This window comes from Populus trichocarpa, chromosome 5 (assembly GCF_000002775.5).
Source record: "Populus trichocarpa isolate Nisqually-1 chromosome 5, P.trichocarpa_v4.1, whole genome shotgun sequence".
Lineage (NCBI taxonomy): Eukaryota > Viridiplantae > Streptophyta > Magnoliopsida > Malpighiales > Salicaceae > Populus > Populus trichocarpa.
Window position 1 is genome coordinate 1,742,755 of NC_037289.2, and position 20,767 is coordinate 1,763,521.

At 34.0% G+C, this 20,767-nt stretch overlaps 3 protein-coding genes across 6 annotated transcripts; 2 read left to right on the plus strand and 1 right to left on the minus strand.

Annotated features, from left to right (window-relative positions):
• Positions 1-2,670: 2,670 nt before the first annotated feature.
• LOC18098689 (nuclear transcription factor Y subunit B-4) lies at positions 2,671-3,742 on the plus strand. The gene has a single exon (XM_006382440.3). It carries the CDS (start codon positions 2,774-2,776, stop codon positions 3,221-3,223), a length of 450 nt encoding a protein of 149 aa, XP_006382502.1. The 5' UTR covers positions 2,671-2,773; the 3' UTR covers positions 3,224-3,742.
• Positions 3,743-5,804: 2,062 nt separating this feature from the next.
• LOC18098690 (uncharacterized) lies at positions 5,805-8,151 on the minus strand. Its single transcript, XM_006382441.3, has 3 exons — positions 7,983-8,151; positions 6,531-6,591; positions 5,805-6,189 (listed from the first exon to the last, which is right to left on the minus strand). Exons 1-3 carry the CDS (start codon positions 8,046-8,048, stop codon positions 5,966-5,968), a joined length of 351 nt encoding a protein of 116 aa, XP_006382503.1. The 5' UTR covers positions 8,049-8,151; the 3' UTR covers positions 5,805-5,965.
• A 5,117-nt stretch (positions 8,152-13,268) lies between these two features.
• LOC18098691 (probable cellulose synthase A catalytic subunit 3 [UDP-forming]) lies at positions 13,269-19,796 on the plus strand. 4 transcript variants are annotated; one of them, XM_052452978.1, is made up of 14 exons: positions 13,269-13,430; positions 13,958-14,160; positions 14,253-14,651; positions 14,730-14,841; positions 14,949-15,111; positions 15,567-15,833; positions 15,921-16,266; positions 16,380-16,517; positions 16,601-16,726; positions 16,827-17,039; positions 17,125-17,401; positions 17,999-18,195; positions 18,269-18,619; positions 18,733-19,796. In XM_052452978.1, exons 2-14 carry the CDS (start codon positions 14,080-14,082, stop codon positions 19,315-19,317), a joined length of 3,255 nt encoding a protein of 1,084 aa, XP_052308938.1. In that variant the 5' UTR covers positions 13,269-13,430; positions 13,958-14,079; the 3' UTR covers positions 19,318-19,796. The 4 variants fall into 4 exon arrangements, with proteins under 4 accessions (XP_052308938.1, XP_006382504.2, XP_052308937.1 ...); XM_006382442.3 differs by having other exon boundaries at positions 13,374-13,536; XM_052452977.1 differs by lacking the exon at positions 13,269-13,430 and adding an exon at positions 13,557-13,684.
• The last annotated feature ends 971 nt before the right edge of the window (positions 19,797-20,767 follow it).

The window sequence follows — 20,767 nt, forward strand, 5'->3', positions numbered from 1 at the left end:
AGTATGTAGGTTGATTATTCAGCAAGTTTTCAATTTATCAACTTCGATAAGTGATTCAAATAGTCATTTGGCGATAGGTTGAACAGAATACACAAAAGTCATAGAGACTGTGTGTGGTCCTGCAGGCTATGTATTCTTTTTTCTTTAACAATTGAGGCATTTATTCCCATGTTATCTTTCACACATAAATTAAGTTGATCTCATTTTGTCCCTTTTTAAGCTAGTCGTCATCCATTATAATCATGAAAAATTTCTTTTTTTCAGCCAACCCTTTTGATTAAAACCTGAAATAATGATGCATAAAGCAAATCTCAGCAATGTAAGTAGATAGAATATGGCAGACATTTTAAGCTTATATACGTACAGAAAGTATAAATGAGATGTTTTCTACACAACAAGAGGTATTTTCGAAGCTCTATACATGAAGATTGTTTAAGTTCGCAGAAATAATGATTAAAGTGTAAAGCTAACATATTTTAACAATCATGAGTTCGTTGAATTCAGACTAATATCAATGGCTGACCCCAATGTTAATACTTTGCAATAAGGCATTAATTAGTGCTAATTATGGATGATAATCAAATCAGATTACAAGAATATGAAAGAAACTAAGTTTTAAAATTTTGGTTAGTGTCTCAACACTGAAGAACGGGATTCAAAAAGACAAAAACGTTTTTGGTTGAAAAAATAAATAAATATATAAGATAAATTTATTTTTTAAAATAAATTTTTCTTCATTATCGAGATAATAATCCCGCACTACTTAAATATTAATTTGTTTAAATTGTAAATCACCTCGTACTAGGTTTTATTCAAAGATATACCATACCAAATTAAAATCTAGATTACTAGCCCCACCAATATTGCTCCTAATTATAGATTAGACCAGCACGTTCAAAAGTTAATAATACTAAGTGCAACCTCTGTTGAATAGTTTATCATTTATCGTACGATTATACCTAATATAAGAAACGAGAATATGCCTAAGAAGAAATGAGCTTGATTCGATTCATAGAATATTATGCCTAAAAGAACTATTTACTAACAAAATTCAACTAAGGCATTGCACAAAATAGCCACTAAGAAAAGAGAATGTGCATCACTGAACTATTTACAGGCATAAAAAATAGGTACTATCCATTATAAAAAAAACGCCCATTTCAAGATTTGGCACTGATCATGATCATGATCATCAAACTCCAAAAAAAATCAATTTTGATCACTAAACAATCCCTTTGGAAACCTAATTTCAGCTCACTACAAGTAATTAAATTAACTGATCTTGCCTCTTGCTATAATCAATATCTAAAGCTTTTGAGTTCCCACTAGCAGTATGACCAACCAAACTGTTTAATTATACTCATGATGCAAATGCTCTGATGCCATGTAGAGAGAAACCTAAAAACTAGCCTAAGCTTGAGGTAAATCAGACGCCAGCACTTGCAAGCTAGTGCTTAAAATCAGTTCTTTTTAGGTATTGCTTAGGTTAATCCCAAAACATGCAAACGTGCACAAACGGAGTCCACTCATTTGAATTTGTAGAAAATAGTATTATATGAACAGTCCTAATACACTGCAAGCAGAAAGGGGGGCTGCAGATTATATGGATATTTTAAAAAAAGCTGGTGCTGTATGGGAGACCAGTACTAATCAGCTTTGCAGCTGGGGAACTAGCAAAGTTACTAGGATTATTAATATTTAGGTTGACCAAACTAATCCTCATCTTTAGTTGACGAAGAAGTTTTTTTCTTTTAGTGTAATAAGATGTGATTAAAATTATATTTTGTTTTAATTATAATTTTAAAGGTGTTTACATAATCAATATATATCACAGTTTTATATAAGTTTTATTAAAAAAATTTCCTTGAAATCTTGATTATGAGAAAAAAAAAATTTATATTTTTTAAAATATGATTTTTTAAATAATAATCACAAAATTTATCACAATATTAAACTCACGAAGAGCTCAATGTTGTTTCTTGTTTCTTTTTATTGTGTTCTAATTTCTTTCCTTCCTTTTCAATCAAATTAGAATTAGGTTATGCAATTTGAATAACACATCATTATATTTTTTAGAATTCTATTGGTGAAGTAACCTATTTTGATTTTTATAATTTTATAATAACAAAGAATGAATTTAAAATGTCAATTTAAAATCTCAATAATTATAAATGGTTATTTTAACTGTATCAAAATATAACATTAATATTATATCTCAGTATATTATGTGACACTGAATATTTATATATATAATATCGAGAATCGTGAGTCCTCATTTAATTTTAAAATAAATTTAAGAAATCATAGTCTTTGGTATTAGTTACTCTAAGAATCTTTTTTATATTTTTTATTTAATCTTGTCTTTTGTATTAGTGACAACCATTAATTCAATTTGTTTGTTTATAAATAACAAGAGATACATTAATCAATTCATATAACCATTAAGAACATGACTTAACAATTAGTAGAATACAAAATAACTTATTGACAAAACTAAACACATAATCAAAATTAACTATAAAAAATCCTGAATAAATTAAAGTAAATATAGCGTTACCGGACAACTAAATCAACTTTTTAAAAACTTCTTGTTTGGTCAAATGATCCGTAACATGATCTTTTTATATATAATTCAACAATTTGTTATATATTTTGTTAGTGATCGATGTGCATCCATGCGCATACCGTGGAGACACATACACATACACATATATTTATACAACTATTATCAAGAGAGTTTGCAAAGCAAAGAACAATTTCTTATTAAGAAGAAATGGATGATGAGCAAGATAGATTGTTGCCTATTGCCAATGTGGGTCGGATGATGAAGAAAATCCTGCCACCAACTGCCAAGATTTCCAAAGAAGCAAAACAAACCATGCAAGAATGTGCGACAGAATTTGTAAGTTTTGTAACTGGTGAGGCATCTGATAAGTGTCAGAAAGAGAACCGCAAGACAGTGAACGGAGATGACATCTGTTGGGCTCTCATTTCTCTAGGGTTTGATGACCATGCAGAGGCTATGGTAAGGTACTTGCATAAATATAGAGAGGCTGAAAGAGAGAGATCCACTAACCAACATAAAGCTTCTGGCACTGACCAAGGTGAAGAATCCAACCATGAAAGTAAGCAGCCAAAGCAACCAATTGAAGCTCCTAATAACGGAGTAGAATTTAGGGTTCTTGAGAAGGGCAACAGCAGCTCTTTCACAAATCCTTCCTGAGAAATAATGTCCACTCTTTATGATGAAGTAATGAAGAAAGAAGATCGAGAAGAAGAAGAACATGAAGACCGTGATGTACAAAAAAGACAAATTTTGGAGATTTACCTGCTTGATAAAGATTTAGATCTCTTGACAAGGTTTGATATTTGAAGTTTTTGACTTTAAAAAGCTTTGACAAATCTGTATAATCTGAGGTAATATTTAATATATATTTCTCCTGAGCTTAGGGTTTCTTCGTCTTATCTCTTAACTTCTCCTTTACAGTGAAGGGGGGAAATCTGTATAATTTTAGCTATGCTTCGAATCGCATGCTTCACTTAAGTAGCAAAGTTTTTGGTGTCTGTCATTTTCTCATAATTTCTAGCTTGAGGCCTGTGATTGTTGTACACATATGACAAGTTAGCTTCTTGTTCATAACTTTGAGAAATACGAGCTTCACAAGAAAGATTTTTGAAATTTGTACTGTAAGCAATGCTCAAGCTATAATAGAACCTTTTTGTTGTTGCTTTTGAGTAAGAACCCTCTAGTTTCCCTATTCATAGATTTCAGGAAGGAAGTTGGGTGCATCAGATTGCTGGAAAAACTTTAGTTTCAGTGTGAATATATTGGAATCTAAATTTTCTTCTCAACCCTTTACCATTAATTAAAATGATTTTGTTTCTTCTTTTCGTCTTTACAGTTCAGACGTTTCTCCTATCTCTCTCTCTCGCACACGCACGCTCTTATAAGGATGACGAACAGTACTGCTCCTGCTCAGAACTTGTGAATTTTCTGATCAATCACTATAAAACATTGACAATAACTTTGTTATTTTGATAACTCAAATTGAATTGAACAAAGGAACTGAAGGTTCTTAGAGAGGAAAGACTTGATAATTGACGAAGCCATCCAAAAACTCAAGAACGGTCTCTGAACCAGACCAAAAGACAGCAACAGCAGCTTGCTAAAACCAGTAATGTTCATTATTTGTTCACATATTTATGTAAACCCTGATGTTAAATCATGCTAATTAAGTATGCCAACCTATGACGCAAATTCATTCATCAGTAATTGGTTACGTGGAGACTACGTGCATTTCAAGGGTTTCCCAGCAATAGGAGTCAAACGAACACCACATGGTTCTTTGAGCACTCTTGCATGCCCCCCGGGGCTCTCCGTGGCCATTTAAGCAAGTCCAACCAGCAAATACATGACCTGAAAATGCTAGAGCTAAACAAAATATGTAAATGGCCACGTGGATGCACGTAGGTGAACCTTCGTTGTTCTGATTAATTCTTCCTCTCGAAAGCAAGTGAAGTTACCAGATGCATTATTAATTAGTCAACTAATTAGGGCTAAAAAAAGATTACTTGAGTACTAGATTCAGAGTTTGCATAACCCTAGAATCGGGACCACTACTATTGAGGCTTTACATAGCATGTTTTATCGAGAAAATCCAATCAAAATCTGAAGCATGCTTGTTTTTAACTATATCAGCAAATGGATTGGTAATCTCCCCGTAAAAAAAGATGATGATAAATAGAACCCCGATAAATTAATGTTAGAATTGAAATTGAGTTAGGTTTCAAGCTTCAACATACCACCAAGAGCTTCACTGAGCTCTTTGGGACCACTTATCAACTATCATCTGTTTTGACAAAAGATGGAATCTTAGTTGTGCTTAATAGAAAAGGGAGAGAGGAATGCAAAGACCCACTTAAAATTGTTTCCCAACAAAATGAGAGAAATCATACATGATATATATGAGACAAAAGCTGAAACTAATTGAAAAAGTTTAGTACCAACTATACCGATGCAAATAACACCATTAAGGGTTTTCTTGATAGAATGAATTATCTGATAACCTCGAGACTCTAGGACCAACTATGTCAATGCAATATTAGGCAACTAATGGCATTCTTGAAAGAATGATTTCAACTAAAGCTGCTTCCACGGGCTTTGACCATGAGTCTCGGCATTGGGTTTCATAATCTGTTTGCTTGCATTGCTCGCTAGAAAGCACTCGGCAACATAGGATCCGAATTAAACTAAACAGAACAAGCATTAGACCACGTTTTGTGCACCAATTTTACAGGATAGATGGTAATAGAATCATGGGTTGTCCATTTGCAATGCAGCAGCTTGCCATAAGCAAGCGCAGCAAATTGTTACGAGCCCTAAGACACAAAAATTCAAGAGCTGCATTGGTCTTTCAAGTTTGAAAAAAAGTCCTCACCTTAATACTCAATGGTACCAGGAACTAATTTGATGCAAGCCAAAATGCACCAATGCCATTCAGCAATGACAATGGGTATGCATAAACATAAATTATTCCATGCACAGTATGACTTGCCAACACTTCTGCAATATAAGTGCTAAGAAAATGATGCCGTTATAATGTAGCTCTGACTGAAACAAATAGCTATAATCACTTCAAAATGAATTTCGTTAAAACCCTCCACCATCGACTCTACCAAGAGCATAAAACATAATATCATGGTAGGTGTGTAAGCAAGCTTTGTTCTTTCTCTAGAAGTCCATGGCTCCTTCCAAGAAATCATCCTAACATTTCAGAGGAGATCATATATATGATAAAAAAATGTTTATCAAGGAAAACTAAAGATTTCATTATTATTTTACTTTGGTCCAATTATAAAAAGAAATTCATCATTCTCTGATATTTCTGATATTCACTTCAACATCAAAGTCTACAGTACAAGAAAAATGAAATGAGCCAGTCAGATCATTCATTATAAAATAAAATCAAGTAATTTGATTAACGAAACCTTCTACAAATCCCCAACCATCATCTATATCTGGCCCCACCCAATAACCAGTTATTATTTTGTGAGTACAAGAACTTACATGCATACAACTAGAAACAAGTCGGTAAAAATGGTTGGTGGGAGTTGCTAGACATCCACCGCAGCTCTGATTCACAGAAAGTATCTCTCCAGTTGCGTTGCAAGGGACCAAAAGGTTCGTTGCTGTAAACAAATTAAATTTGAAGTCATATAAGAGAGCAAGTAGAAGGCAGGTCTTCACGTTTCTTATGCATTATCTGTTAGCATTACCAGTGAACTTCTCCCTTTTCCTTTCCTTTTCTTTTTTGACTTTAAATAGAAGTTTTCATTACATAGTTTAACTCTTACAAACCCACAATCCATGGTGCACTTCTAATTCAACTCAACATGTTATGCTATAACAGTTACTTATTTTCACAAGCTTATGTTCCCATCACAGGCAAAAATGGTAAAAACTATCAACTGAATATGATAAATCATCTTGCTTCAACTCTTTTTCGGTAGGTGGCGTGAAATTAAGATACCTGTCCCAGATGTTGCTTGGCCTGAAAGTCTCGTAACAGCTGATTTCCTTAGTTGTAATTCCTGAGAAACCAGTCACAAAACAGTCCCAAATCAAAACACAAACTTATTAACTCAAGTCAAGAACTTGGGGAGCACAACGTGATAATACAAAATAATAATAGTTGGGGAAAGGTTACCAACTCATGATGTGGTAAGTGATGGATTTTATGCATAAACCATTACTAGTGGTTGGCAGGAAGAATCTAAATCACCATGAAATTAACAGCAACTCTACATTGACATAGGCTCATTTTTGCAAGCAGTTACAGTCTTGAACATGCAACCAGATATATACAAAAAGTCAGCATTTCTATGAATTAACCTATGATGTTGACTATTGGTTCAAACCAAACTTTAAGACAAACGTGAACTTCAAATTTCATGTCTAGTTTCTTACATTTGATATGATCTTATCATAAAGATGAGAAGTAAAATAGTCATTTACCCCAGAACTGTAAGAGGAACTCATTATTAGTTTTCAACAAGAGAATTGAAAATTTATTTTCATGCTGGCCAATAGGTGGAAACAATTTAAAAACACAGACTGTGTGATTAATCCACCAGTCAGCTTCTATAACAAAACTACAATTTTACACAATTCTATGCCAAAAGTTGTTCAATCTCAAATCTTTTAATTGACTTCTAAAGTGAAAACATTTATCTCCTCTACACTTTCGTGCAGCAATGAACCATCAAGTACTTGTCTGTATATGGACTACTCTACAAGATCTCTCCCTATCATAATGTAGCTCAAAGGAAATATGATCACATTGTTCACTTTCAATGCTGTTTTCTCATTTAACAACTAACTAATATTTGTATCCAATGGTTAGCAACATTCTATTCCAAGAATTTGATGGGAATATTAATCTACAATAACTCATCTCTTCTCACACAATACGCATTCATAGTATCCTTCAAAAGAACCGTCAATTTTTTTGCCGAAAAAACAGTCTCTCTACACTTTCAGACAACATATCCATATCATACACTGAACCCTTTAAAGGAAACAAAAGGACGACCAAACTCCTAATCCTACAAGATCACAACCCATAATTTTCCTAAATCACATCCAAAACACCAACTGAATCAAACTATAAAACAACTCTTACCCCAGAAATTTATAAACATCCCAACCTCACTATACCATCTCTAGCACTACTTTACTCCATAAAGTTCATTCCTTTATGAAACAAAACACTCTTTTAAAAAACAAAACCCACCAAATTATTTACTCGACTTCATAAGAATAGCAACAAGAATTCACAGTGCTCAAATAAAGAGCCTTTCAATTAAGAAAGTTCAATTCTTGGATCACTCAATGAAATAAAATGACAAAGAAATTCAAGAAGGATAAGTTAAATATAACACTTGTCGCTTACAAGAAGATGGGTATGAATGATTTTTTTTACCTTGAATGAGAATTTAGGGGCGGAGAGAGGCATAGGGAAACTGATGGAGACTAACAAGGATGCCATTGAAGCTTCTTTTGCAGTGGAAGTTCCTGTGATTTTTTGTGAGCTTCTGTGGTTTAGCAGTTCTTGTAGGGGTTAAGGGAAGTGTTATTTCCGAGGAGAAAGTAGCAACGACATCGTTTTGTTGATTCAGTTAAATTCCATGATTATTGGGTTTTTGGGCGTTGCCTTTTTGAAAAAAAAAATATTTGTTAGTTAAAAAAACGGATTTCCACTTATTAACACGAAATATTAGAATTACAATAAAAAAAATTGAATTTTTATTTTTATTTTTTAATAAATATTTGTTAATACTTATTAAACTTAAATTTTATTTATCTTTACAATTGGAAATGTTTTTACTCTCATCACAACTTTAAAAGCTGTTTAATTTTAGAATTGTGGTAAAAACTTGGGTTTTAAAAAAATTTAAATTTAAATTTTTTTTTAATTTTTTAAAATTATAACTATAAAAACTACTACAATATTAAACATATACTTAATTCAATTCAAAAAAATTAATTAAATAACCTATTAACCCATAGCTTAACTCGTGTAGGGTTTTTTTCAATACCAAGGTTAATATTAGTCAAGTTATTAAATTTGAATTTTATACTTAAAAAAATTATAAAAATTAAATTTAGTAATTTAATTAATAACGATTTAGTTCTTATTTAGAAATATGGTTTAAATAAAGGTTAACCAAAATTAAAAAAACATTACTTAAATTTTTTTTATGTTTTCATATCTTATATTAAAATTAAATTATAAAAAATTAAAAAATATTTTTTTTATTAAAAAATAATAACTTTTATCAGAATCTCAACCCCCCCGCCCCCAAAATCTTTGCATCCATCATAAGAGTGGGCCTTTCCTGCCCTCGTTTGCTGCTCAGAGAAAAGGAAAGAAATGATAATAAAAAAATAAAAGTCATAAAGCAATATGGGCTGAATGGCTGGATCTGGAGGACGAGAGACATTTGTGGGCCTGGACTATGTTGGGCTCATATCAGGCCTTTTGTTCAGATTAATGAATAGCTAGGCCCAAATATTGGGCCACAAAAGCCTTATAATTGTTTAATATAATTCAATTTAGCCATAACTTTCCGCGGGTTTCGCTGGTGCAAGCCTCTGGGCAATGAAGGGTTTTTTTTTTTTTCCCATAATAAATAGCTTTTAAAGGTTCAACAGAAGGTGTGATGTACATATATACCTTTTTATCATAGTTTCCCGACCCGAACTGGTAACTGACTCGGAAAAAAAAAAGTTACTGTATTATCAACTTGTGAGTTATCTGCTTAATTGAGATTAATTTTTTTAAAAATATAATTTTATTTTATTTTAAAAATATTTTATTAGTATTGATCCGGTTAGATTTTAGGGGGGTATCTATCCATGTCCATGTTCTTAGATTTTTAGGCTTGTTTGAACCTTTATCGACCCATAATTACGATGCCCCATACATACAGAATTTGCTAAAGCAACATGGTAGACTTGTCGATATTTTCATGGTGGTACGACTAGCAAAGAAGGTAACTAGCTCACGTTTTGAATAACTAAGTCAAGAAATATAATTGCCAATGTTATCGTTGTAATTTTATTTTTGCAATATCTATAAAATTTAATGATATTAAATTTGGCTTGGTCTAATAAGTCAACTCATTGATATGCTAATTTATAATCTTTTATAGTAGAATCTTAGAAAAGAGTTTTTGGTAAAAAATAAAAGGAAATAAACTAGATTTTTGTTCAGTTTTCATAGATAGTGTCATTGATGAAGTTATGAAAAAAATTTACACAAATTTTCTTGGGCTTTTTATGAAATGCTATGAAATTGAGCCTGTGAACTAGGAGTTCTTGTAAAAATCCATGGGAAACTCTTTTATGTTTAACTTAATACTTGTGAAGGAGAAGAAAAAAATGTGTAGAAAAATAAAAATAAATGTATGATATGCTTGTATTTGGATTTAGCTTATGTCTAACTCTGTCTAAAGTTGGTCTCTACTTGGTGAAACCGAGGTGTACTTATACACCTAGCTTAGAATTTCTTCATGGAGGAGGAAATTATATCATTGGTCAACCAAAATAGCTTATTGGTTAGTGTAAACTTGAGTTTTGTTCTTGGTACATGATTGTAAAAGAAGTTAGTGTGCTAATATAACAGAGTATATTTATTTTTATTGGTCTTCATGTAAAGTAGTAATCGGCGTAGCAAAAGGATAACTATTGGTGATAAAATATAATGCATGTCTTACACATACAAAAATGTGTGTTACATGTTAAATTATTAGATGATGATTCATAGAATTAAACATAAAGATATATGCCACGTAGCTGAAGAAAGAAATATAGAAGAGACAAGAAAGCGAGTTGGTTGCTAATTGACTAACTCACGAGGTCGGGTTGCCTAAATAGACAATCTTAGTGGTTGCCTAAATGGGCGACCACCTGGGTGACCAATAGAGCTCAAATTTTGTTTTAAAAAAATTAAACTCTGGCTCATCAACGAGTTAATCATTAATTCTAGGGATTAGTTTAAAAATTATTTGAATTTTTGGATAAACTTGTAGGTTATGAAGTTAATCTTAGCTATTTATTTTATTAAAATAATATGATTTTATTTTATTTTTTAAAGTAATTCATTAGAGTTAATTTAGTCTATGGATGGAGTTTGACCAAATCAATTAAAACACTAAAAACTCAACTGGGTTAGCTAAGTTTTACTCTCTTTTTTTCCATTTAACTTAAAACTTAACAAAGATCAAGTTGCAGGTTACGAATTTCTCGGATCATCACCTCATTCGATCCAATTTAGTTTAATAATTATTGTGAAAAGTCTTGTAAATGTGGTTTCGGCCTTCTCGCTTGATTACTCTCCTTGCCTCTCTCGTTGGTCAAAGTTGTAAACTGTTCCTAACGAGGAGGCCAAGGCCAAGGCAGACAACGCTTAAGCATGGTGACAAACCCCAAACATGTCCAAGATTAGGCTCTGAAAACAAAATAGAATATAGCCAACAATTACAAGAGACAATGAAGTCATTTGCATGAATCACTCCTGCAATTTTATATATATATATATATATATATATATATATATATATATATATATATATATATATATATATATATATATATAAAATTTAACAACTACTGCAAAATATATAAGCCTCCAGCTCACCTTTTGGAGTTAGGTATTAACAACTAGTCTTTTTCTAAAATTAACTTCTACCAAACGCAAGTGAAAACTTGCAAAATCTTTTACCCTTGATGACAAGTAAGACACTGTCATCTTCGAGTCATCAGGTTGACTCACTGGCCTCCAGTGAGTGCATGCACAGGACAGATCCCGGATGTCTCTCTCTTGTATATTTTCCCACCCCTTTATTATAATTTTTCTCTAACTAAAAATGGGGTCGGCTAAAGATACCTACATCCTTCTGTTGGGCTGAGTGCATCAAGCCACCTCAGATGAACCGTAGTTGAATTTTATTTTTTATTTTGCTGTTTAAATACTACAAAGAAATGCCAAGTCCGGCGATATTAATTATGGAGGGAAGTGAGGGCCCAAGGTGTTAGCTGGAGGAGTGATCAAATGATTAAGGGAATATATATATATAAACTCAGTCCTTCACTTGCATAGTTTTTTTAATAAACAAGTCCCCAATCATCTTTAAAATCTTGTTAATTTCTCTTTGATGTCTCTTTTGCTTAACGTATTCGCTCATATGTTAGTGTCATAGTTCACACCATCGTTAGGAGAATTGGTTAACCAAACTTGCAAGAAAATCGAGTTTATATATATATATATTATAAGTATATGGCTATTGGTCTCTTGATACATACCAGATCTTTCATATCCTTAATTTTCTATCCTGATCTTGACATCCAAACTCTCTCTTTTACCAGTAGCATGAATAAGAAGAGGGAGATGATCTTGAAGATCAGTTGTTTTCTGTAAATACAGCGAATATAGGGTTCTAATCCATCTAGCCTTGGCATGCTTGGTCACTGTTTTACTTGTGTAATAATATTATAGTGTTGTATTACAAGTATACGGCTATGAAAAAAAATTGCATTTGTGCTTCTTTCTCTTTGATGTCTTTTTGCTTAATGTATTATATATTATAGCTTGCTCATAGACGGATATCGAAGTGAAGTAGAGTATATTTAGTAAAGTGGAGCTATAATATTTATCTCTCTAAAATTTATTTCTTGTTTTGTTGTCGGAAAATATTAATAATATAGTAAATGAATATTGAGAAAAATTATTAATACTCTTTGAACAATTAAGATTTATTGAGCAATTTAGAATTTACTATAAATATATATGTAATTTTATTTTGTCATAGTAAAAATAAAAGTTCTTTTTGTTCCTGTGAATATAAATATATTATTGAATCACGTTAAATCTTGTGTTTTTTCTGATTTTTTTTCTATTATAATATTTACCAATAATTGCTATAGTTTTTTTACAATATTAAATTGTCTTAAAATTAGGAGAAATGGTTATAAATCTTGCAGGAAAATTGAGTTTATAAAAATCACTTGTGTTTTAGTGTTATATTGCAAGTATATGGCTATGAAAAAAATGCTTAAAATGAAATTTCTTATTCATTGATAGAATAAATTATGTGTATTTGATGTTTTTTTTTTTTTTGTATAACGAAATACATTGATTGATTAATAATACATTATGATATACAATGACTGACATGAAAAAATAAAAATTTTCATTTCAATTAAAATTGTTTTTTATATAACTCTTCCTATTTAATTACCACTCATAGATATATAGTTTCATAAATCATGATATTAATAATAGCATGTTTAAGAAATGCTAAATGTTCTATTTACAGTACTTTCTTCTCAAAGTGTTCTATCATTGAACATAACATGACGTCAAAAGCGATGAAGCATGAATTTGTTTGTATATCAAGTTTTTCCTAAATTGATAAGATTTAAAGGTAAAAACACCGATATGTCAATGAATATATAAATTGGGGACTGATTTGTAACTAATCCAATGATTGATCAATGTTGTTGCAGGACTTGTTTGTTGCAGGACCAATCAAGAAAAAGTCTTCATGGAACTATTATTCTACGAAGAAGATTGTTTAGCTTTAGGTAGATCCAGACCAAGCCAGCCATGTTCTAAATTTACCCTAGACTTGAGGACTGTCGGTGCATGTCTGTAGCATAATAGCATTGCATGGTAATGCATCACTGTCTACTCCTCCATCTAGTTGTTACCGTTGATTACTACTCTTTTCTACGCCAAAAAAATTATCCACGTCTCCTTACCGACACTACTTCGGAAAGCTCCCTGGCTCCCACTAGGTTGCTGTCTGTGTGCTTAAAAATATCTCTCATTTCCAAAGGATATAGAGGAGTTGAGAGGGCCATAAAGGTTAGCATTTGTCTTGTCTTGTCCTTGTTGTCTTTTTGGTTTTCAATTTAAATCTCCTAACACAGCAAGAAAATGGGAATTATACTGTTTTAAGTAAAAGAAAAAGGTAACTAACTGGCCTCCATTTCCCACTAAGTTTCTTGTTTTAGCAAAACAGAATTTCAAAACTCCTACTTCTTGAAACCATGTCTTGATAAGGAATCAAAATCTTGACAAGACTCAACATTTTCTTGGAAGTTAATCGTTTTCTTGATGTGGGTTTTTAATTTTGAGCTGAGTTATGGTTTTCCCACTTGTGTTCTTGATTTAGCTCAAGCTAAGATATTGTTGATCCTTTGTGTGGTAGAGAAGTTTACCTTTTTTGCTTTAACTTTGGCATGTATTAGGACTAGTAAATCAATCAATTGAAGTGCCTGAGGATATTTATTTATAGAATTAAATTAAGAGAAGTAATTTGGAGACTTGTTTGTGATTTGATTGAGGGGGGAGTTTTGAATTAATTGCTTGACTGTTGATTGTTGAAACAGAAGGGAAAGGAAGAAAGATGAGTGGCAGTTTGATTGTCTCTCTTTTAGCATCATAAATAAAGAAGAACAGAAAAGGAAAAGTTACATTGCTGTCGACGGCTCTGAGACCGGCATATTCTGCAATGGAAGTGAGTGCAGGCTTGGTGGCCGGCTCTCACAACAGGAATGAACTTGTTGTTATCCGTCGCGATGGAGAATTCGCTGTAAGCAGCTAGTTTTCTGTAAATACTCTTCTTTTTCTTATGCCAACTTATCTTGTCTTAATTCCACATTTTTCTTGTTTATTTGTTTGCAGCCGAGATCGTTAGAGAGAGTGAGTAGGCAGATATGCCACATATGTGGAGATGATGTAGGGCTAACGGTGGATGGAGAGCTATTCGTGGCCTGCAATGAGTGTGCCTTCCCCATCTGTAGAACTTGTTATGAGTATGAGCGTAAAGAAGGAAATCAAGTCTGCCCTCAATGCAAGACCAGATTCAAGCGTCTCAAAGGATGTGCAAGAGTCCATGGGGATGATGAAGAAGATGGTACTGATGATTTAGAAAATGAGTTCAATTTCGATGGAAGGAATAGCAACAGACATGATATGCAGCACCATGGTGGACCTGAATCTATGCTTCACTATGATCCCGATTTGCCTCACGACCTTCATCATCCTTTGCCCCGAGTCCCTCTCCTTACTAATGGTCAAATGGTACTTAGCTCTGCTTCCTGTTCTGTCTTAAGGTTTTCCAAACTTTGTACTGAAATAATGACCCTTCATGACTTGCAGGTTGATGACATTCCTCCTGAACAACATGCTTTGGTCCCTTCATACATGGCTCCTGTCGGTGGTGACGGGAAAAGGATTCACCCCCTTCCCTTTTCAGATTCTTCTCTTCCTGGTAATTATTCCTATTCAGCCAATTGTTTAGGTAAATTGGGGGATCTTGGCTTTTCTTTCTTTCTTTCTTTTCTCTCTTGTAAATAAAAGGGAGATTGGCTGCTGCAGCACAACCAAGATCGTTGGATCCTTCCAAGGACTTGGCTGCTTATGGTTATGGAAGTATTGCTTGGAAGGAAAGGATGGAGAGCTGGAAGCAAAAACAGGACAAACTGCAGATAATGAAGCGTGAAAATGGAGACTATGATGATGATGACCCCGATCTCCCATTGTACGCCTTAGTACCGACCTTTTATAGTTCCTTGCATAATTAATTGTCTTAAAGCTTTTTTATTCTTCTTATTTCCAGATAACTTGGCATGATTTACTGATTATTATACTTACCATTAGTTTCTCTTTTTGCTAAATGATTCGATTGCGCAATCACGAATTCTGTTTTTCTATGTCTCTCCTTATGTCTAAGAGCTTTAATCTAGTTTTTAAGGAAATTTAATTGTATGTAAAACAATAGTGCATTCTTCACTGTAAGTATATAAGTTTTAAACATGAGTCTTCATGCTGAAATGTTGGCAGGTATTATAGACTGTAGTAGAATATTGGTGGCAATTTCTCTTAGTTTCTTCTTTCTCTTCTCCCGCTTGAATTCCTGCTCCTAGCTTATTTTTAAGTTTCAGATATCTTAAACATTACTGATTATGGAGATAAAAATTATTCCTTGTGGATCAGAATGGATGAGGCAAGGCAACCACTATCGCGAAAGATGCCTATTCCGTCCAGTCAAATCAATCCTTACCGAATGATCATCATTATTCGACTCGTAGTTCTTGGGTTCTTCTTCCATTATCGAGTCACACACCCTGTGAATGATGCGTTTGCGTTGTGGCTCATATCTGTGATCTGTGAGATTTGGTTTGCTGTTTCATGGATACTTGATCAATTCCCAAAGTGGCTCCCTATTGACAGGGAAACTTATCTGGATAGATTATCTCTGAGGTAAGAAATCTGCCCTGTGCTTTGGTTCCTACAACTAAACTATTGGCAAGACATTAGGTGAACTCATGCTCCTAACTTGTTTGTCAGGTATGAGAAGGAAGGCCAGCCTTCTCAGCTTTCTCCAGTTGACATATATGTAAGTACAGTTGATCCATTAAAAGAGCCCCCTCTGGTGACTGCAAACACAGTTCTGTCCATTCTTGCAGTGGATTACCCTGTTGACAAGATTTCATGTTATGTTTCTGATGATGGTGCTGCTATGCTGACATTTGAGGCATTGTCAGAAACATCTGAATTTGCAAAGAAATGGGTCCCCTTCTGTAAGAAATTTAGCATTGAACCTCGGGCACCCGAGTTCTATTTTGCTCAAAAGATAGATTATCTCAAAGATAAGGTTGATGCTTCATTTGTTAAGGAAAGAAGAGCAATGAAGGTGATTAGGCTTCAATCAAAGATTTTATTTTCTAGTGCCTCTTTCTCACTCTCCCCCCTTTCATCTTTGTTTTCCAGTTTGTAAAGTGACCCTTTTACTTATTCCAACTGCAGAGAGAGTATGAAGAGTTTAAGGTTCGGGTCAACGCTTTGGTTGCCAAGGCACATAAGGTCCCGGAAGATGGATGGACAATGCAGGATGGTACTCCATGGCCTGGGAATAATGTTCGTGATCACCCTGGAATGATTCAGGTATGTGAATATTGATCCTCGTTTAATGCTCTTATGATAGTGATTCAATTCTTGAATAAACAAATTTTCTCAATGCTTCATAGGTTTTCCTAGGCCAAAGTGGAGGGCATGACACAGATGGAAATGAATTACCACGTCTGGTATATGTTTCCAGAGAAAAGAGACCTGGATTTAATCACCACAAAAAGGCTGGGGCCATGAATGCTTTGGTGAGTAACTCAAAATGGAATTAGGATTTCTCACATGTTCATATGAAAGTTAATCAGGATGTAACTTTTATCTGAATTCATGTGCTCATCTGTCAAACAGGTCAGGGTCTCTGCCGTGCTATCAAATGCACGTTATCTTTTGAATTTGGATTGTGATCACTACATCAATAACAGTAAGGCTCTTAGAGAATCAATGTGTTTCATGATGGATCCATTGCTTGGAAAGAGAGTGTGCTATGTCCAGTTCCCACAGAGGTTTGATGGCATTGACAGGAATGATCGATATGCAAACCGGAACACTGTATTCTTTGATGTAAGCATTCATTTATCAGAACTTCTGGATTGTTAATTGCTTCTGAAATTTGTCTGTCTAATGGAGAATTCCTCCTTCACTGCAGATCAATATGAAAGGTTTGGATGGCATTCAAGGACCTATATATGTAGGGACTGGATGTGTTTTCAGAAGGCACGCGCTTTATGGTTATGATGCTCCAAAAACAAAGAAACCACCAACGAGGACATGCAACTGCTTGCCTAAGTGGTGCTGTGGATGCTTTTGTTCAGGAAGGAAAAAGAAGAAGAAGACAAACAAACCTAAGTCCGAGTTAAAGAAGAGGAACTCTAGAACATTTGCACCTGTGGGTACTTTGGAGGGTATTGAAGAGGGCATTGAAGGTAACATTTATAACTAATTTACTCCTCAAATCCTGGTTTGATTATAGTTCTAGTTTCCTTCACCATTGAGGTTTAAATTGAGCTAAAAAAACCACTTGGGCTGCGTATCTTATGTTACTGAACTTCGCTATGATTTCCCACTTTGGTATTTTATATGCTGATCAATTTCCTTAAGATTGCCAATATTTTTTTCTACTTGTCAAAGTGATGGAAAAGAAAGAATATCCTTTACGTATCCACCCAGTTTGTCAGCTTTCAGTTTGTAGTTAGCAAAGGCTGATTCTAGAATGCAAACGAGATACCCTTTTTCATTGGTAAAGCTGATTCCATAGTGCAAAGTAAAGGAATACTGAGACATGTACTGTTAGGAACTGCTCAGTGCTTTCAGGGCAATTTTAAAACTAAGTTCTACATGACTCCTCATTTGTTTGTGTGCTGCTTGTTGAAGAAAGTTTAATGTAATAGTCTGCAAGCTTTTCGTAGCACTTAATTTTTGTTGTTGGATTCATTTTGTTTCTTTTCTCTGCTTGAGGCCCTGAATGATATTCCTGTTGGATCGATAATTTTGTCTCCTAAACTGGAAAAGCTTGAATTCAGGAATTGAAACCGAAAACATGGCTGTAACATCTGAGAAGAAATTGGAAAATAAGTTTGGACAATCCTCGGTGTTTGTAGCATCTACCCTACTAGAGGATGGCGGCACACTGAAAAGTGCCAGCCCTGCATCCCTGCTCAAAGAAGCCATCCATGTCATTAGCTGTGGCTACGAAGATAAAACAGAATGGGGCAAAGAGGTAAAAGGAATGTTTAGATTTTTTTGTGGGGTTCAGACCTTTCGCTAATCATAAATTTGCTTCTGTTCCCCAGGTAGGGTGGATTTATGGTTCAGTTACGGAGGATATATTGACAGGCTTTAAAATGCATTGTCATGGATGGAGATCAATATATTGTATTCCTGCTAGGCCAGCATTTAAAGGTTCGGCGCCCATTAATCTTTCTGATCGTCTACACCAGGTCCTTCGATGGGCTCTTGGATCTGTTGAGATATTTTTGAGCAGGCACTGTCCTCTTTGGTATGGATATGGAGGGGGGTTGAAGTGGTTGGAGCGTCTGTCTTACATAAACGCTACTGTTTATCCTTTGACATCTATTCCTCTACTGGCATATTGTACTCTTCCTGCAGTGTGCTTGCTTACCGGGAAATTTATCACTCCAGAGGTATGCCATTTATAGCCACAGGAAACTATGTGAAACACGAACAGTACAAGCATAAACTATTAAGTTTGTGTATTAGATTTATTTATTAATCTAATCTTTTGTTCAACTTGCAGCTCAGCAATGCTGCCAGCTTGTGGTTTCTGTCTCTTTTCATTTGTATTTTCGCAACAAGTATTCTGGAAATGAGATGGAGTGGAGTTGGTATCGATGAATGGTGGAGAAACGAACAATTTTGGGTGATTGGAGGAGTATCAGCGCATCTATTTGCAGTATTCCAGGGGCTTTTAAAGGTTCTAGCTGGTGTTGATACGAACTTTACTGTGACGTCTAAAGGAGGAGATGACGATGAGTTCTCAGAGCTGTACGCATTTAAGTGGACCACGTTACTCATCCCACCAACAACATTGCTGATAATAAACCTGGTTGGAGTCGTGGCTGGTGTCTCAAATGCTATAAACAATGGCTACGAGTCATGGGGGCCTTTGTTTGGTAAGCTTTTCTTTGCATTCTGGGTGATAGTTCACCTGTACCCTTTCCTGAAAGGTTTACTCGGCCGACAGAACAGAACTCCCACAATCATTATTGTCTGGTCAATTTTGCTTGCTTCAATCTTCTCTCTTTTGTGGGTTCGGATCGATCCATTCTTGGCCAAGTCCAATGGCCCACTTCTGGAGGAATGTGGATTGGACTGTAATTAAACTAGCATTCATCAGGAAGTTTGGCTAGTAATGTTGATAACGAATGTCTGAATTGACAATCTTCAATCAGAACATGCGGTGGGGTGAAGCTTGCAGGCTGTAGATTGAATGTGTGTTTTCGTGTGGATCTTTGTTTTGAACTTCTCGCCCCTCGTCTTTGGCCCATGAATTCCAAAGGGGTCAAGAAGATTGAGCTGGCTGCTGTGCCCCAGTGCCTAAGCCTTACATTTGGTGGCATGCAATTATTGTGCAGAAACTACAAAAAGACTCCTTTATTCTTTTTTTTAGTTCAACTTATATATACAGGGAAGATGAAGTAGGGAGAAGAACAACTGTATACTGTGTATTATCATTCTCATGAGTCTCTCATTTCATTCGTAATAATAGCAGAAAGTGGGATTTGTCCTGCTTCAGATGTTGTAAAATGACTGGAAATGTATAGTGTTCATATGATATAATGAAGCTTATTGTTTACCTAATTGTTTCAAAAATCTACGTGACAGCATTTTAAGTATCATATTCATTTCAGCCCAAATCTTTCTCATGGCCTTAAACCTTAATTTAGCATTTTTATTAAACACTTTTATTAAACCCGACGGTTCAAGTACTGTCAAATAATTATTTTAAATTAAAAATTTAAGTAAATCATGTTATTTTAAATTAGAAATAGAAAATTGAAATTTAGTTAATAAGATTTTGATATCATATTAAAGAATTATAAATTTAAACTATTAGACGAGACTTTAAAATATAATTTATATTATTCTCTAACATGTCGTAATTTGTCAACATGAGACCTAACTTAACTCGTATTTTAAATTAAACTAAATAAGAGTTGATCTATACAGACTTGACAGGTCAACCCATAATCTAGTTAACTAGATCAAAATCTAGTTTGATTTTTTTAAAAAAAAAAATCTTGAAATAATATCGTTTTAGATTGACTTTTGTCAATTTAGATAAACTTACTTAACTCATGAATTCAATCATTGGCTAGCTAAATTTAATAACTTGGAAATTTAGTGGATATCCTAAACTTTAATGGTTCTATATTTGGAGTGTTTGATTAGAAGTCAGCTGTAAGTTTAACCAAATGTTAAGCAGTTTATGTTGGTGGATTAAAGCATCTCTTTATGACTACCTAAGCTTGCAATGATCTTTATGTATTAACAAATTAAGGGCATCATTTGGTTCAGGTGGACAAACGCCAAAACATCCATACCAGCCCTTGTAATTTGGACGACAACCTCTAAACATCTTAGTTGTTGAACAGATGCATCATCGTCCTTGATTAATTTTTCATTAATCAGGAACATAAATATAAAAGTAATTATCTTAAAACATGGCTTGGAAGAAAACTGAAGACTCGGCATGCTCTTTCTGAGTCGAGCTACATCACTATCCACATCTACAAATAAAGGTCACAAGTTCCAGGATTGGAAACATATTT